Consider the following 15,818-nt stretch of genomic DNA (forward strand, 5'->3'; position numbering starts at 1 on the left):
AAAATGTACAGAAAAATAATCTCCTATATATTGCGTCCTAAATAATGGATAGTAAATTTAATGTTTCCACAATGATTTACCACAGTATGCCTTTGAGGCACTAGGCAAATCCCAGTAATGTTAATGTACAAAAGTCCCTTATGACCTTAGGGTCAATGCATTTGTTTAATTTGCAATCTTTTTCTTTAGAAAATCAGAGCTGAAGTGTCATAACTCACACTGTGAGGATCTGTATTAATCCTTTACAGTTGCCTGGGACTTAATCATTTGAAACCAGTATTTCAAGTTTTCATTTCCTCATTCCATTTGCATGGCTATGAACTGATAAGTATAAAAACCATTCAAAGGACTGTAAATTTGCCAGCAGCTGCAACTATGAAGCACGCTGCATTACTTGTAATCTGGGTTCTTACCCTCAGCAACTGTAAGTATTTTTGTAGGATTACTTATTTTAGTTATATAAAAATGTTTAAACTGATTAAATCACAGTGTAATGGTATTCTAAACAACAACTATTTATTAATAATTTTTTTTTTATTTTGCAAGTTACTTAAGGATCTTACTTGGTGATGTATGTTACTATTTTGTAGATAACTGATGAATGATAAGAAACAACATTGCAGTTAGTTAATGAAAATTATAATTTTAAAATCATATTAAAAAACAAAATTATAATCTTAGTAAAATTTCTCTAGCATAGGTTGTACTACTTAGAACCCTTATTATGCATGATCACCAATTAGAAACAAAACTTATAACTATTATAGTACAGAGAACAATTTAAAGAGATGTGTTTATAACTTTGTTAGAATGCTTATCTTTTTACTGTATAGATGTGAATGTCACTATGTCCTTACATTGTATATTAGTTTTTCAATATTAAACAGTTTATTTCTTCCTTACTTCCACCTTGTGCACAGAGCACCCATTCAGTCTTGGTGGGGTAAATGTGTAATTTCCAAAATAGAGTAACCACTAGCCTAATTTGAATCATGCTGTTTCCTTATACTGTTTTTTTTTTGGTACCACTTTCTAATATATTTTCCTTAAAGAGTAGAAAATAATTTTGTTAATTCACTGGTTCTGTGAAGATAACTGCAATTCTTTCCAAGCTAATTCAGTTGCTCTTTTCAGTATTTCAAATACAAGTATAAAAATGTTGAAGTAGAGAAACAGAAGTGATGAAATCCTTGGCTAATTAATAGTTGCCAAGAAAATCACCTCTTCGGTTTCTTATATGTTCTTATTTAAAAAAGAGAAAATAATGTGTCCTATATACAATTGCCATCATTGTGTTTTCTCCCATCCCCTTCCATTACTTTCACCTCTGAATGGTTTTGGAGAGCAGAAAATTTAATTTAATCAGAAAATTTAATTGGTAACTTCTAAATTCATCCTGCCTTCTGCAAGATTTTCTTTTGGATGATTGATTGTTCCCATATATCTCATTGTCCCAAAATGGTCTATGGTGTTTTTGGTTAAGGTTTGAATGTGGTATTTACCGAATATCATTATTTTAGGGAATAATTCCAAAGAACCATATTTTGAGCTTCTGATGGATCATTGCCCTCCCAATTTATCCTTGATTCCTGTGTGCTCTTGTATATTTAGTTTCATTCAGTGAAAAAAGGTACTGCAATAATCTACATTCACCAAATTGGTTCAGTCAGTCTGGTGAATAAGAAAGAGGACATGATAGTTTTGGTCAAGGGTGTAGCTGGTTGGAACAGTTGGAAAACTATTTATCTTTTTTATTCATCTCCTCGTCATTCTAGCAAAGATTAGCTAGGGGAAATGAAGATAAAAAATATACAATAATATTGGACAGCACTGTTTTACTGTTTACTGTTATATTCAAAGTAAATTTTGATGTATAATATACTTTGAATATCCAGACTATTGAATACTCCAGATAGTTTGCAGATGGAATAAGTGATTATTTTCCTTATTTGTTATTTTTCTATCACAGGTTATGACTCACTTGCTGGGTGGTCTAACCAAGACTACTCACATTCCTCTTTTGGTAAGTCGATATCAGAAAGAAACAAAATCTTTTTGTAATGCCGTGAACATCCAAACTCTATAACATAGATAAAATGTATTAATGGAGCCCTAAGTTCTTACTGAGCTACTGTCATAAATCTTTCTCACTTTGACAGATTTGTCAATGGGCATCTCTGAAAGTGATAATTGAGCCTTAATTTTCTTTTTGTCATCATGATCCATATTGCTGTAATTCATATTTTTTTCATTTATTTGTTTGATTCACACTTTGTATAGTGTATTGTCATGATTAAATTCCTTCGGGCCATTCCCTTACCCAATGAGACCTTCCCTTGCCACTCAATTGGTAGGCATTGTTCTTCCACTTAGGTGCAACAATTTGGAGTTTGCTTCTTACACGCTATATTTATCAATCCTTCCTTATAATCAAAAACATTTTGGTTTAGCTTTTCAGTATTCTTTTACACTATTTTCCCAGGTTTTCTTACATAATGCACAGTTCATCAAGAGCACCCATGTGTAATTTCACTCCTTTGTCTTTTCTCAGGAAGGAATTACGGTAGCTTTTATTGAGTTCGAGTTTCTCATGTAAAATACAGAAGTCACATGTTGATGATGAAAACAAAATCTAGAATGTCATTAATATCTATAGAATAACTCAAATAACAAATGTATCTACAACAACTCACAAACAGGTTTTTCTGTAACAAGTATAGAGTAAGATAGGGAAGCTATTTGAAGGGATTCTTAAGGTCCACATTTGGAAGATAGTGGGCTAAATTGGGGCAGGCAGCCTAATGTTGCGTGGGGCAAGTTTTAACAATCTTACAAATGTGTTTGAGATTCTTGAGGATGTGACCAAGGTGATCAATGATTGATGAACATAGGGCAGTGGATATGTTGGTATAGACTTTAGGAAGCCTTTGAAAAGGTCTCTCATAGTAGGCTGATCAGGAAGATTAAGATGAACCATGACTTGATATTTTTTGGAGTGCAGGCTTCACATCCATTGAAGTGGGATGTAGACTGCTGTTAGGATAGCTGAAGTGAATTCCTATGGCAGTTAATATGTACAACACTTCGCCATTAGATATTCCAAACTGGTTAAGTAAGAGCTCACCAGAACTGTCACATCCAAGCACCATGAGTTGATTACGAAGCAGACCCTTGTGCACCTAACTTTGCTTGAGACACCATATAGTCATCCAGTGAACTGAGAAACCCTCAGGTTGTAAGTCAAGCCATAGATAGGGTAAATTAAGAGAGGCACAGATAGGGTGACAACGAGAATCTTTTTTCCCAGGGTAGAAATGTTGAATACTAGAGGGCATGGCTTGAAGCAAAAAAGGCGGTGGGAGGAGGGGGGCATTATAAAGGGAATGCGCAGAGCATTATTTCTTACATGGAGAGTGATGGTAGTAGTGGAGGGAGATACGATAGCAGCATTCAAGAGGCTTTTAGATATGCAGCAAATTGAGGGATATGGATCTTTTGCAGGCAGAAGCAACATGGACGGAAAGGTCTAGTTCTGTGCTGTACTGTTCAAAATTCTATATTCTATGTTATACATAACTCAGGTAAAATGTAGATTAACATTTAACAACTTGCATTCACCTTGAATGAGAAAAGATATGCTCTTTATTATAATGAATGCAAAGTCTGCAGGTGTAAGTAACCAGTGATTCTAAACCCCATATAATATCAATATTTAATAGATTCCAATGATCAGAATGAATAGCTGTTTCCATATTCTCTGGTTTTATTTTATCAATGATCATTCAAAACTATAGAAATTTCTAGAACTGCTTGAAATATTATCATATTTATCTACATTTTAGATATGTTGATGGCTGAAACTTCAAATTTTAAAAATAGAGTTGACACATTTCTTCTGTTCAATTAATTATTTTAATAAAGCATGATAAAAGCGCAAGAACAGCATTCAAAATAAACTCTATACCAGCACTGTATCTTAAATAACATATTAATTAAAAAATATTATTTTGTATAAGATCTGCGTGGGGATGTCCTTACCCAAGTGTTCAGGCGTTCAGCAGATAGTGTCCGAAAGGGAAGAGAAAACCATCGTAAGTACATTATGTTCAGTGTGCTTGATCCACCAGTTACATTTAGATTGCTTGTAATTTTCAACTCTTATAGCAAGGGTATTTTTTCTTTTCCTCTAGATACCTGCAAAACATGGGGAAAAGGATTATTCAAGAAATTTAATGATGAACTTTCCTTTTTCAATTCAAACTGTGACTTGATCATGAGTAGACTGTGCAGCCCTGAGCTTGATTTTTATGAGGTGAAGTTCCGCCGAGGATCAGATGGGAAGCTAGAGCATATATTCATTAAAATTGAAACCACCATCATTGTTGTGAACAATGGCGTAATTACGGTTAAAAACAAAACGTAAGTTACTTCTGCAGAATTGTTTATGATTTCAGTTGTAAGACTTCCATGTAACTTACCCACATAATGCACACCTTCAGATCTCTATCTCCAAGTTTTCAACATTTAATATATTTTAATAGCAATAATTTAAAAACAGCCATAGTGCTATCATGGCTTGACATTCTTTCACCTAATAATGGATCATTGGTTGGCTTAGGAATTCTATAGGAGAGTTTGCAATTAGTGTAACTACTTGATGTTCTTATAAAATATTAATTTCTGAATTTGTTCCCAACTGTGGAATAGTAAAACTGACTATTAATAAGATAAAATTGATTTATGATTTGATTGTTCTTTTCATGCCAGATGGCACATTAACTCATAGCTTAAAATATCACAAGATGGCAGTGCAGTACTGCTAAAGGTAGAATTGGCTACTATGTAATCACTCCTGATGAAGGATTTCGGCCCGAAACGTCGTCACTACCTCCTCCCATAGATGCTGTCTGGGCCTGCTGAGTTCTGCCAGCACTTTGTGTTTTTACTATGTAATACTGTCTATTAGTGCAATCTTGGGGGAAGGCAAACTTGGCAGTGAAAAATTAGTGTGCAGTTAAACAAACAAGAGAAAATTTGAAGATGCTGGAAATCGAAGCAACACACACACACACACACACACACAATGCTGGAGGAACTCAGCAGGTCAGGCAGCATCTATGAAAAAGAGTACAGTCGACGTTTGGGCTGATGCTGCTGTTTAGCTCAATGCAGTTTAAGTCAGTTTGTTGACCATAAATTGGATGGCACAGAAACAGAGTGATATCTATTGCTGTTACCTCACAACTGCAGTAGCCCAGGTTCAACACTGACCATGGTGCTTTCTGTATAGAACATTGCAAATTTCCAAGATTGCATTGGTTTACTTTGCATGCTCCAGTTTCTCCCACATACCAAAAATGTGCTGGTTATAGATTAGTTGGTTAGTTGAAAATTAAGAACTGAAAAACCTGATCTTTGGAGTTTGATAGAATGCCAAGGTTCTTGTCTGATCTTAATTGTGTCTTGCATTTCTAACCTTAAAAGCAGTTATCTACATAGTGCAACATTCTGTTTCATCAAAAAAAGGTTTTCTGAAAATAATCTATGAGCAGGGAGAACAAGAATTCATTCCTGATCAATAGGTGAATCAGGAGAATCCAACAATCATTAAGCAGGTGCTTCCTCCCCACTGAGATTGCCTATTTATGGGCCTTTGACCTGAATAATAAATGTACTAATGGTGCTTAGTAATTCTAATTTTTCATTTCATTTTGTTTTCACTTGTGGAGTTTTCTATGATAATACTTCATTCACTTCAACATGTATTCGCACACAGTCACACATTTTTGGCCCCGGACCTCGCCATTCTTTCACATAAAGTTACTGAATTTGTTCAGTTTAATTTTTACTGTACCTTTTGACCAAGATGAATCACTTCAGCTTCTGTGACATTATTTCCCTACTTTGCAGCTTCTCCCCAATTTTGTAGCTGTTAATAGTAGCTCTACACGCTGATCTTAATAGCACTCTGGCTGTTTACTTTGAGGGCAACATGCACTCACTGCATATTGTCAATACTCAGTCAATATCCCAAACATAAGTGTCCATGATGGGACATTTCAGATATATCAATGGAACCACCAGCAACCAGCCATTCAGGTGAAAGAAGTCCCCGTTCTTATGCACATTGTGAATATGAATCTTGAAAGGCTGTGGTGGGGTGGAGAAGAGCAAAAGTCTAATTCTCCAGCTTGTTAAACTCATTATGTCAATAGTAAATCAAGCATCAAAAGGAAAGTATTGATCTGATTGGTGCTTACTAGCAGCTGGTGGTTCTGTAGATGATTGGCTTTCCAATATTCATAAAGCTTTGGACTTCCATAAGTCACTTCACAGACACTTTACAACAGGGAGAGCTGGTGTGCATGCAGTATAGCGAACCTAATTAAATGCGGGTCTCCATCCTTGAGGGTAAAGTTGTAAGTGCAGGCTTGTGCAAGATACTTTACAAACTATCTCAAATACAAACCTGTTATATATATATTTAATTTTTTCTCTATTTTTATTATTTATAAATAGTTATTATTCAAGTTATTGTTGTGGTTTAAATGTCGCTGACTATTAAAGACATACGAACACTGTTCAAAAGACACACAGCCAGCAAATGCCATAGAAGTTTGAACTGTCAGTAAGCTAGCTGAGACTTAATTGTCCATGTGGTCATTCCCTATTGCCTGACCTAGAAGCTGACAAAGAAAGGATACTGAATCAAACACAGTTTTGCCCAATATATCAATAGAGATAAAAAGACTTCATGATATGTTGCAGAATTTTTAATGTTATTTTCATATCATTATTATTTATAGAGTAACTTTGCCATATAATGACAAGGTGATCAAAATTCATAATAATGGAATTAACACCAGAATTACAAACAAGAAGAATTCCGTATCGCTGCTCTGGAATGGTAACGATGCACTGTCGGTGAGATATCCTAAGTATATCCTTCCATTTTAGGAAACATATTATGTTATACTTGATCTTTATTATTGAGATACAGATAATCTCTCCATAATTTGGGTGGTTGCAGGGTTATGGGTTGTGTCCCCAGAAAACAGGCGTATAATGATTTTCCATAATACAGAGCTGCATCATGACAAGCAGTGAAAAATATAATGTTTTGTTGATTAATTTAGTTAATGAGTGCATAAATTCTATGGGAGCCAATTTTATTTTGTAACTGAATTTTTTGAGTTGTGGTATGTGAATTCTGCAAGGGTTAATTTCCATAATACCAACAGCCTCTATGTGTTCTCTTGAAGACAAGGGAAGGTGAAGTCACATTTCTCAAAAATACCTCTGTGCAACCTCAGAAAAAAAACTACCATTTTATCAACCAGTCTCATGGAGCTTTATTAGTTTAAATCCTGTCTCATCAAAACAGGTATTTCTTATACCTGAACAAATAAATTTTACATGAAGTAAAATATTATAATGCACAATAATAAAAAGGTACATCTTAATTTCACATCAGTGTGTTTGGAAGCAAAATACAGTTTATCTGTGAAAAGAATGTCTGCTTATTAAAGCTCACTCTAGTTGATATTCAGCCTTCAAACCCCTTCAAAAAAGGTTGCAAGCAAATTTTCATAAGAATATTAGAAATAGAAGCATGAATAAGCAATTGGCAGTTTGTGTTTGCTGAGGCATTCAGTAATATCATGGCTGATCTTTTACCTCAGTACCACATTTCCTTTTAAGTTCTTAATTCTTAAGTCCAGCAAATATCTAATATCTGTTGATCTCTGTCTTGAATATACTAAATTACTGAATCTTTACAGCCCTTTCATTAACAGAATTCTTCACCTTTGAGTAACAGTATTTTTCTCATCTCTGTCCTGAATGCCTAACCTCTTATTTTGACATTCTAGTCCCTCTTACTAACACCAGCCACAATAATTATCAGTTCTGTATCAATAATTTTAGGCCTTATAAGGAATTTCTATGCTCAGCCTTCATTTATTTGGTCAAGAGAGTATGGACCCAATCAGTTTATTTGTCCTCATCGCTCAAATACCTGTGTCTCAGGAATGATTTTAGTGAATTAAGTTGCATTATTTCTTACACAAGTATATCCTTCTTTCGGTTTGGAGAACATGCCTAAATGTCAGAGCAGACTCGATGGGCCAAATGGCCTAATACTCCTCCTCGGTCTTATGGTCTTCTGGTCTAAACACAATATTCCAGGAGTGGTCCCTTTAGTACTTTATGTAATTAGAGTAAGAAGTATCTGCTGTTGCAGTCATGTGCTTACAATGGTCAAGTACCATTTGCTTTCCTAACTGCATGGTGGATCTGCATGTAAGCATGTAGAATGATACTCAACCTAACTCTAAACATTGATATCTTTTGACATCTTACCCTGCTATTCTATTTTTCTACTGAATGTATGTATGACATATTCCATCTGCCACATACTTGCTTATCCACTATGTCTGTTATTATTCCCCCAGCATTTCTCTATGCCCTCCTCACAGTACATATGTCACCCAGCCTCTTATCAACAGGAGACTTGGATATATTATAGCTGACCCCCTCATCCAAATCAGTGATGTAGCTTGTGGGTGACTGGGGCCCAGCAGTCATCTTTTGGCATCACAGTGATCATAGCCTCCCAAATCAAACTGACATGTCTATTTCCACTCTTGTTTCTCTATCCATTGAACAATACTCAGACTTCATCACTTCATCAGCTCCAATAATGTGCACTTGAAATTTGTGTAATAATCCCTTGTGTTTCAATTCAATGAAGGCCTTCTCAAGGTCCAAATAGATCACATCAATTAATTTGGGTTTAGCTCTTCCCTTACATTAAAAATATACAATATGTTTGTTGATTGTGATTTTGTTTTTGTAAGTACATGATGACAGAACGAACCTCAGTCATATAACTGAGAGGGACAATAGCAGCAGTTGGAGTTCATTGTTGGAAAGATTTTATTCATGTTTGGCATTAGACACAAGGTCAGCACTGATTGCTCATTCTTAATTGCTCTTGAAAAGATAATGGTGTAATTCTTCTCCCAAAATGCTATTAGGCTGGAAGGTCCATATTTAGTCTCAGTAACAATGATTTCTAAGTCATGATGGTGTGTAATTTGTAGAGGTACCTGCAGGTGGCAGCATTTACATGCATCTGCTCATTCTTGGTAGAAGAGGTCATGGTTTTGGGATGAGTAATTAGAGTGCATTTTGTAAGTGCTATACATACCAATCACTATGCACCAATGATGGATAGAATAAATATTTAGGAAGGTGATAGTATTACTTAAAAAGGTGTTTTGTCCTGGTGGTTCTGAAGATCTGTAGAAGCGGTAGACAGCCAGAGAATATTCTATCACACTCCTAACTTTTGGATGATATAAGGGCCTTTGGAAGTGAGGATCTGAGATACTTGTTACAGAATGCCCATCCTCTAATTTTCTCTTCCACCACTCTAATAATGAGTGGTTGCAGATGAGGTTCAGCTCAGTGATGGTCCCTCCAGAATATGATGATGGGGGACCTGTTGATAACGATGCTATTTAATGTCATGGATTACATGGTAGTTGAAGAAATTGGAATATGAGGCTAATGGAATGTTGGTAATCCTCTCAAGGGATTTGGTCAGACTTGGTCAGACTCTGTCTGGAACAATGTCTTCAGTGGTGAGATCAACTTATATGAAGCTTCCGAACAGAGGCTTGTTCTTTTATAATTGAAATGAGGAGGAATTTCTTTAGCCTTAGAGGGTGAATCTGTGAAATTCATCACCATAGGTGGCTAGGGAGGCCAAGTCATTGGGTATATTTAAGACAGAGGTTGTTAGATTCTTGATTATTCAGGACATGAAGAGATATGGGGAGAAGGCAGGAGATTGGGGCTGGCAAGGAAAATGGATCCACCATGAAAAAATGGTCCAAATGGCCTAATTCTACTCTTAAAACTTCTCGTCTGATAGTCTTATTGGGCTTGAAGAAAATCAGTAGATATTCACAAAAATGGCCCCAGCTTTAAGTATCTAATGCGGGCTAAATAAATGTTGTCCCTATTTCTTTGAGTTAACATGATACAGTTAAATTATTTTGTCTAGCTCAAGGATCCAGTATAAGGGGCATAATCTTTAAACAAAAGCTAGGGAATTTTGGACTAAAATCAGGAAAACTTTCAAATAATGGGATAATCCAGAACTCTGTTTCCAAAAGTCAGCAGATGCTGGATCAATTCATACCTAATGTTATTACTGAGTTTTATAAGGCTCAAGGTTCTGGCAGCTCATTCCATATACTCAGCACCTTCTGTGCGAAAAGGCTGCCTGTCAGGTCTCTTCTAAATCTTTTCCCTCTCATTCTAAATCTATGCCCCCAAGTTCTAGTTTCCCCTCCCCGGGGGAAATGTCTGTTACCATCCTTTCTATGTGTGCGTCTCATATTTTAAACATTTCTGTAAGGTTGCTCTTCATTTCCTCTATTTCAAAGAATAAAGACCTCGTTTGTCCAGTCTCTCCCCATAACTCAGGTCCTTTAGTCCTGGCAACATCCTCGTAAATTTTTTCTGCACTCTTTCCAGTTTAACCACATAGCTCTTACAACAGGGTGACAAAATCAGTACACAGTGCTCCAAGTGCAGCTCCGCCAATGACTTACCTATCGCACCATAATGTCCTAACTCTTATATTCAGTGCCATACCTGATGAAGGTCAGTATGCTAAATGTCCTTTTCACCTGTGATATTGATTGTAATGAACAATACTTCTAATTCCTTCTGTTCCATTAAGCTCACAAGTGCCCTACCATTTATAGTACAAGTCATACCTTTGTACTATAAATTGCATCGCTTCACATTCATCTGAATTGAAATCCATTTGCCCATTTCAACAAATAGATCAAGATCCCCTTGTAATCTATGATAATGTTCTTCATTGTCAACAACAACTTCTAATTTTGTGTCATCTGCAAACTTAGTGGCACTTGCACCCAAACCATTTATACTAATAACTAATAACAAGGGTACCAATATCAACTTTTGTGGCACACCATTAGTCATTGGTCTCCATTCTAAAACAAATCTTTAACCACATTCCTCTTCTTCCTACTTGAGCCATTTTGAATTCAGCTAAATAGCTCTCCCTAAATTTCATGAGACCTAGCCTTCCAGACCAACTTACGATGTGGCACCTTGATGAAGGCCCTGCTAAAGTCCAAATAGACGGCATCGACTGCTCTACCTTTCATCTATTTCTTTGGTTACCTCTTTAAAAAAAGTCCAGAGGGCTTGTCAAACACAGCTTTTTACACACAAAGCCATCTTGAATGCTCCAAATAAGACTCTGTTTATCCAAATGCTGGTCGATCCTGTCCATTGGAATTCCCTGTAGTAATTTCACCACTACAGATGACAGGCTGACAGTCTTGTAGATCGATAGCCATATTGCTACCTACATTAGAGGGCATGTGCTCTAAGGAGAGGTTGGACAAACTAGGTTTGTTTTCTCTGGAGCAGCAGAGGCTGAGTGGAGATCTGATAGAGGTTTATAAGATTAAGAGAGGGAAAAATTGAGTAGACAGCTGGTATATTTTTCCAGTATAGAAATGTATAATACCAGAAGGCACATGTTAAAGATAGAGGTGAGAATTTCAAAGGAGATGTGCAATTGTTTTTTTTTAAACACAGAGTCTTTGGTGCTCGGATTGAGTTGCCAAGGGTGGGGCTGGAGGCAAATACAATGGAGGTGTTCAAAAGGCTCTAAGATTGGCAAATGAATGTGCAAGGAATGGGGGGTTATGGACATTATGTAGCCAAAGGGGATTAGTTTAATGGAACACTTGATCATTAATAGTTTGGCACAATTGGTCAAAGAGGCTACTTCTGTGGTGAACTTAACTATGTCCTTTGACATTTATTTATTTTGGACTATGATGTTCCACATTGTCTTGGAATATAAGCGGCAGTTGTTGTTTTCTCACTGCTGGCTTTCCAATATTTTTTGATCTGCAACTTAGTGAAATGCATATACATTTAGATTATTGCCTATTTATCTCATTTTCTGGCTTGGCCTTATCTCAGCACATGGTTAACCCAGTCCTTCACACAGGTATCTGATGTTTTATTGTTTGGCCACTTGGATTGAAGTGTCTCTAAGAGGTACTTAAGCCATACTGATCATTTTCAATCTGATAAATTTTATCTTTATTGTAAACCTTTCAAACTAGTTAAAGGATGCATTAAAGATCAACAGAGAACAAATTTATTTTTAGATTAATTTGTGGTGATGCAATTTAAGGTGATGCTGTTTCTGCAAGAAACCTAAATAACAATCTTTGCAAATAATTTTGGTCCTACACTTTTGTCTTTCAGCTAAAACTTCACCCTAGATACAGTGGACGTGTTTGCGGACTCTGTGGAAATTTTGATAAGCAGAAAAACAATAAACAGACATTTAAACAAAGTAAGTATAAATTGTTGTTCTTTAAGTTAGCATGGATTTTTCTATGACATTGTTTATATTTTTCTCTCAAAATGAATTGCCAAAAATATAATTCTATTTGATTATCAAAATAAGTGCAAAAATTATGTTGACTTTGGATGGAAATTAATTTCTTTCTGAATTACTATGTGCAGCAGTATATTAGAATTCTCACACTGCAACCCCATAATGAGACATGGTGAACTGAGAGACAAACTAACAGATAGGACTAAACAGACTTACTGATAGTAAGAGTATGTATTCTAGAAAATAGCTTCATTGCAGTGGCTTTATCAATGCTCTGCAGTCCAAAATCAATGTAATAAGAAAGTAAATGACAATAGGGAGCGTTTCTGGATAAGCTAATTCCAATCTCAAAATTAGAATTGCGCTCCAGGTGGGATCTACTTTACTGTGTTAATGTTTTCTCCATGCCTTATACATTCTGTGATATCACATAACACATTTGGAACTTTCTACACTCAAAATAGAGTTCTTAGATGCAGAAAATAACTGTTGTTTGGCAAAATGCAAATAAAACAACCTGCTGAATTCATCATCTTGATGTCATTTGAAGAACCCGCAGCTCACAATCGAACCCTTCAGAAAGCAGCACCAAAACTCACTGGAGACTTAACTCACTTCCCAGAGTGTATACTGCTGTCAAACTCACAAATAGTTTGTCTACTAACTAAGTTATTTAATAATGAGTGTCTGAGTGATCCCTCTGCCCACAGAAAGGGTTGCAAGACTTATCAGTAGACTTTCTACTATTCCTGAAACTTTATTTAAATCAAATATATATTTATTACACATCTATGGTGTGTGTGTGTGTGTGTGTGTGTGTGTGTGTGTGTGTGTGTGTGTGTGTGTGTGTGTGTGTGTGTGTGTGTGTGTGTGTGTGTGTGAGAGTGTGTGTGTGTGTGTGTGTGTGTGTGTGTTTGAGCGCAGATCCTAATGAACTAGATTTGGGTGCTGTGAAGAATTACCTTGAATTGTCAAGTGATTCATAATGTTTCATTTTTTGAATAGCTCCTTGTATTTCATTGGCTAATATTGCAATATTATTCTTTGAAAATGTTGGTGCTCTTTCTATGCCTCTTCAGCAAGCAAAAATATACATCACCCCACAATGTGTCTGGTCTCAATATGACTGTGGGGAAGGGAACTTCATTTTCTGATTGTTACACAGCAAATTTGCGGTAGCCATGAGAATTGAAGAACTTCTATTGGTTCTCAGACAGATCTCAAATTAACACAACCATGCACTGATGGCTTTCTAAACATTTTACACCCAATTTTTGAGATAATTTTTGGGGCACATGATTTGGAAAAAATGCCTCTACTCACTAAAAGGCAGTGAAATCTATTTTCCAGGCTAAGCAGTGCAAACTGTAAAAGTTGATGTATAGATATTTTAAAAGTTATTATGCTCACAAGAGAACATGCTCACAAACTAAAAGTGACAGACATAGGTCAAATTTGGAAAATGTACATCTTGGAAAATTTAACCAACATCTAAACTGCGTTCCAGTCATCGGAACAATGCTTTCCTCTAGTCTGGTTGGCACCAGGCACAAGAAAGCACCTTTATTCTCCAACGTTCAGATAATCTCCTTCCTTCTCCAGGTAATGTCAGACTTAATCCAATTATTTTTTCCAACTCGGCCTCACATTCATAAACACCTTATTGAGAACATTAGGAGCTTTCTGTTCCTCTTTAGACTCTCTGGCCTCAGTGAAAGCCATACTGTCAAATGCTACAGTATGGTTGTCATGTGGAGTGTAACTTTAAGGATGACATACTTTCCTTTGCTACACGATGACATTATGGCACCTGCAAGAGTTAGAGAAGATTTAAATCTGTATCCATACAGATCACTATTTAGTTTATATTTAATGCACCTACTGACATAAGTTAAGCCAGTTTTGAGGGACACTAGTAAAAATGAAAGTAAGTTTTTGGGTTTCATTTGGGAAAGGATGTTTTAGGATACTGATATTATGTGCAGTCTTATTCTGAAAAAAGTGGCCAGAAAATGAGGTGCTCTTGGTCACCATGAGCTGATTGTCATGTTTTCTGCATTGCAAGAATGACTGTGCTTAAAAAATACTGCCTGTACAGCTCTTTGGGATGTGCTGATGTGTTGAAAGGCATTATGTTATTGGAAATCCTTCTACACTCCCCCAGGGCTAGTAAATGCTCACATTAAAGTGATATCGAAGCATTAGAAAAGATGCAGAGAAGACTTACAAGAATAACACTGAAAGTTGGAGTTGCGGTATATTTATCAGGAAAAATCAAATGTAGAAAAGGGAGTGATGTCACAGAGTTTTCCAACATGAAGTAGGTTAATAAGGTAGATTTAAGGAATATATTTTTACTTGTAGGGGAAGAACAGAAATAGTGATTATAAAAATAAGATGGTTACTTTTAAGTTCAAAGAAGAATTCAGAAGAATCTTTCCTTCCCATTGTTTGCACTTTGGGATTACTGCAGAAAAGAGTAACAGCAGTATAGCTGGATTTCAAAGTTCAAAGTAAATTTATTTACCAAATACTACCCTGAGATTCATTTCCTTGTAGGCATTCATAGTAGATACAAAGAAATACAATAGAATCAACAAAAAGCTACATACAAACAAAGATGGACAAATAATCGACATGCAAGAGAAGAGAAACTGTGCAAATACAGAGGAAAACAAATCATAATACAAGTTGTAGAGTCATTTAAAGTGTGTTTATATGTTGTGGAATTAGTTGAGTGTTGAGGTGGGTGAAGTTATCCATTCTGGTTCAGGAGCCTGATGGGTGAAGATTATTAACTGTTTATGGGGAAGTAAGATTAAAAAAAAGAAGATATAGGAGCAAAATTAGGCCATTCAGCCCATTGAGCTTCCTTCAGGTGGAAGAAGAAAGCAGCAGTTTTTAATGATTGGGCTGTATGAGTGTTGAGAAGTATCTAGTATATAGACTAATTGGGCTAAATATTGTGTTTTGTGCTGTATGTTGAACAGACCTCAGTAACAGATTTCTTGCTGAAATATAGAAAGCAGATTTATTCCAACAGACAAAGCTACATGATTTCATCTAACTACTGGTAAATTGTTCTTTTGCTGCTGTTCACTTGACTTTTTACATTATTTTAGGATTCCCTTTCCCCTTCTGCTGTGACATCGCCATAAGTGTAAATGATGGAATGCAGTGCAAAAATAAAATGACAAATGAAGGAATACATGTGGGAATTGTACACAAAGAATGCTGAATAACGGGAAATAGTAAATGGCAGGAGAATAAAATAATTCAATCTAGCTTCACTTCTAGACTTGCAAATAAACTTAAAAATCCCCAAGACTAAAACTTCCAAGGGATT

At 35.9% G+C, this 15,818-nt stretch overlaps 1 protein-coding gene across 1 annotated transcript in view; it reads left to right on the plus strand.

Moving 5' to 3' along the window:
- Window positions 1-344: 344 nt before the first annotated feature.
- Window positions 345-15,818, plus strand: part of LOC140738653 (uncharacterized) — a 100,886-nt gene continuing 85,412 nt past the window's right edge. Inside the window, exons 1-6 of the mRNA XM_073066272.1 lie at window positions 345-424; window positions 1,970-2,023; window positions 4,017-4,091; window positions 4,191-4,419; window positions 6,807-6,924; window positions 12,337-12,427. Coding sequence (XP_072922373.1) covers window positions 376-424; window positions 1,970-2,023; window positions 4,017-4,091; window positions 4,191-4,419; window positions 6,807-6,924; window positions 12,337-12,427 — 616 coding nt within the window. The 5' untranslated portion in view covers window positions 345-375. The remainder of the gene's footprint in view (window positions 425-1,969; window positions 2,024-4,016; window positions 4,092-4,190; window positions 4,420-6,806; window positions 6,925-12,336; window positions 12,428-15,818) is intronic.

Source organism: Hemitrygon akajei, chromosome 14 (assembly GCF_048418815.1).
Source record: "Hemitrygon akajei chromosome 14, sHemAka1.3, whole genome shotgun sequence".
Taxonomy (NCBI): Eukaryota; Metazoa; Chordata; class Chondrichthyes; order Myliobatiformes; family Dasyatidae; genus Hemitrygon; species Hemitrygon akajei.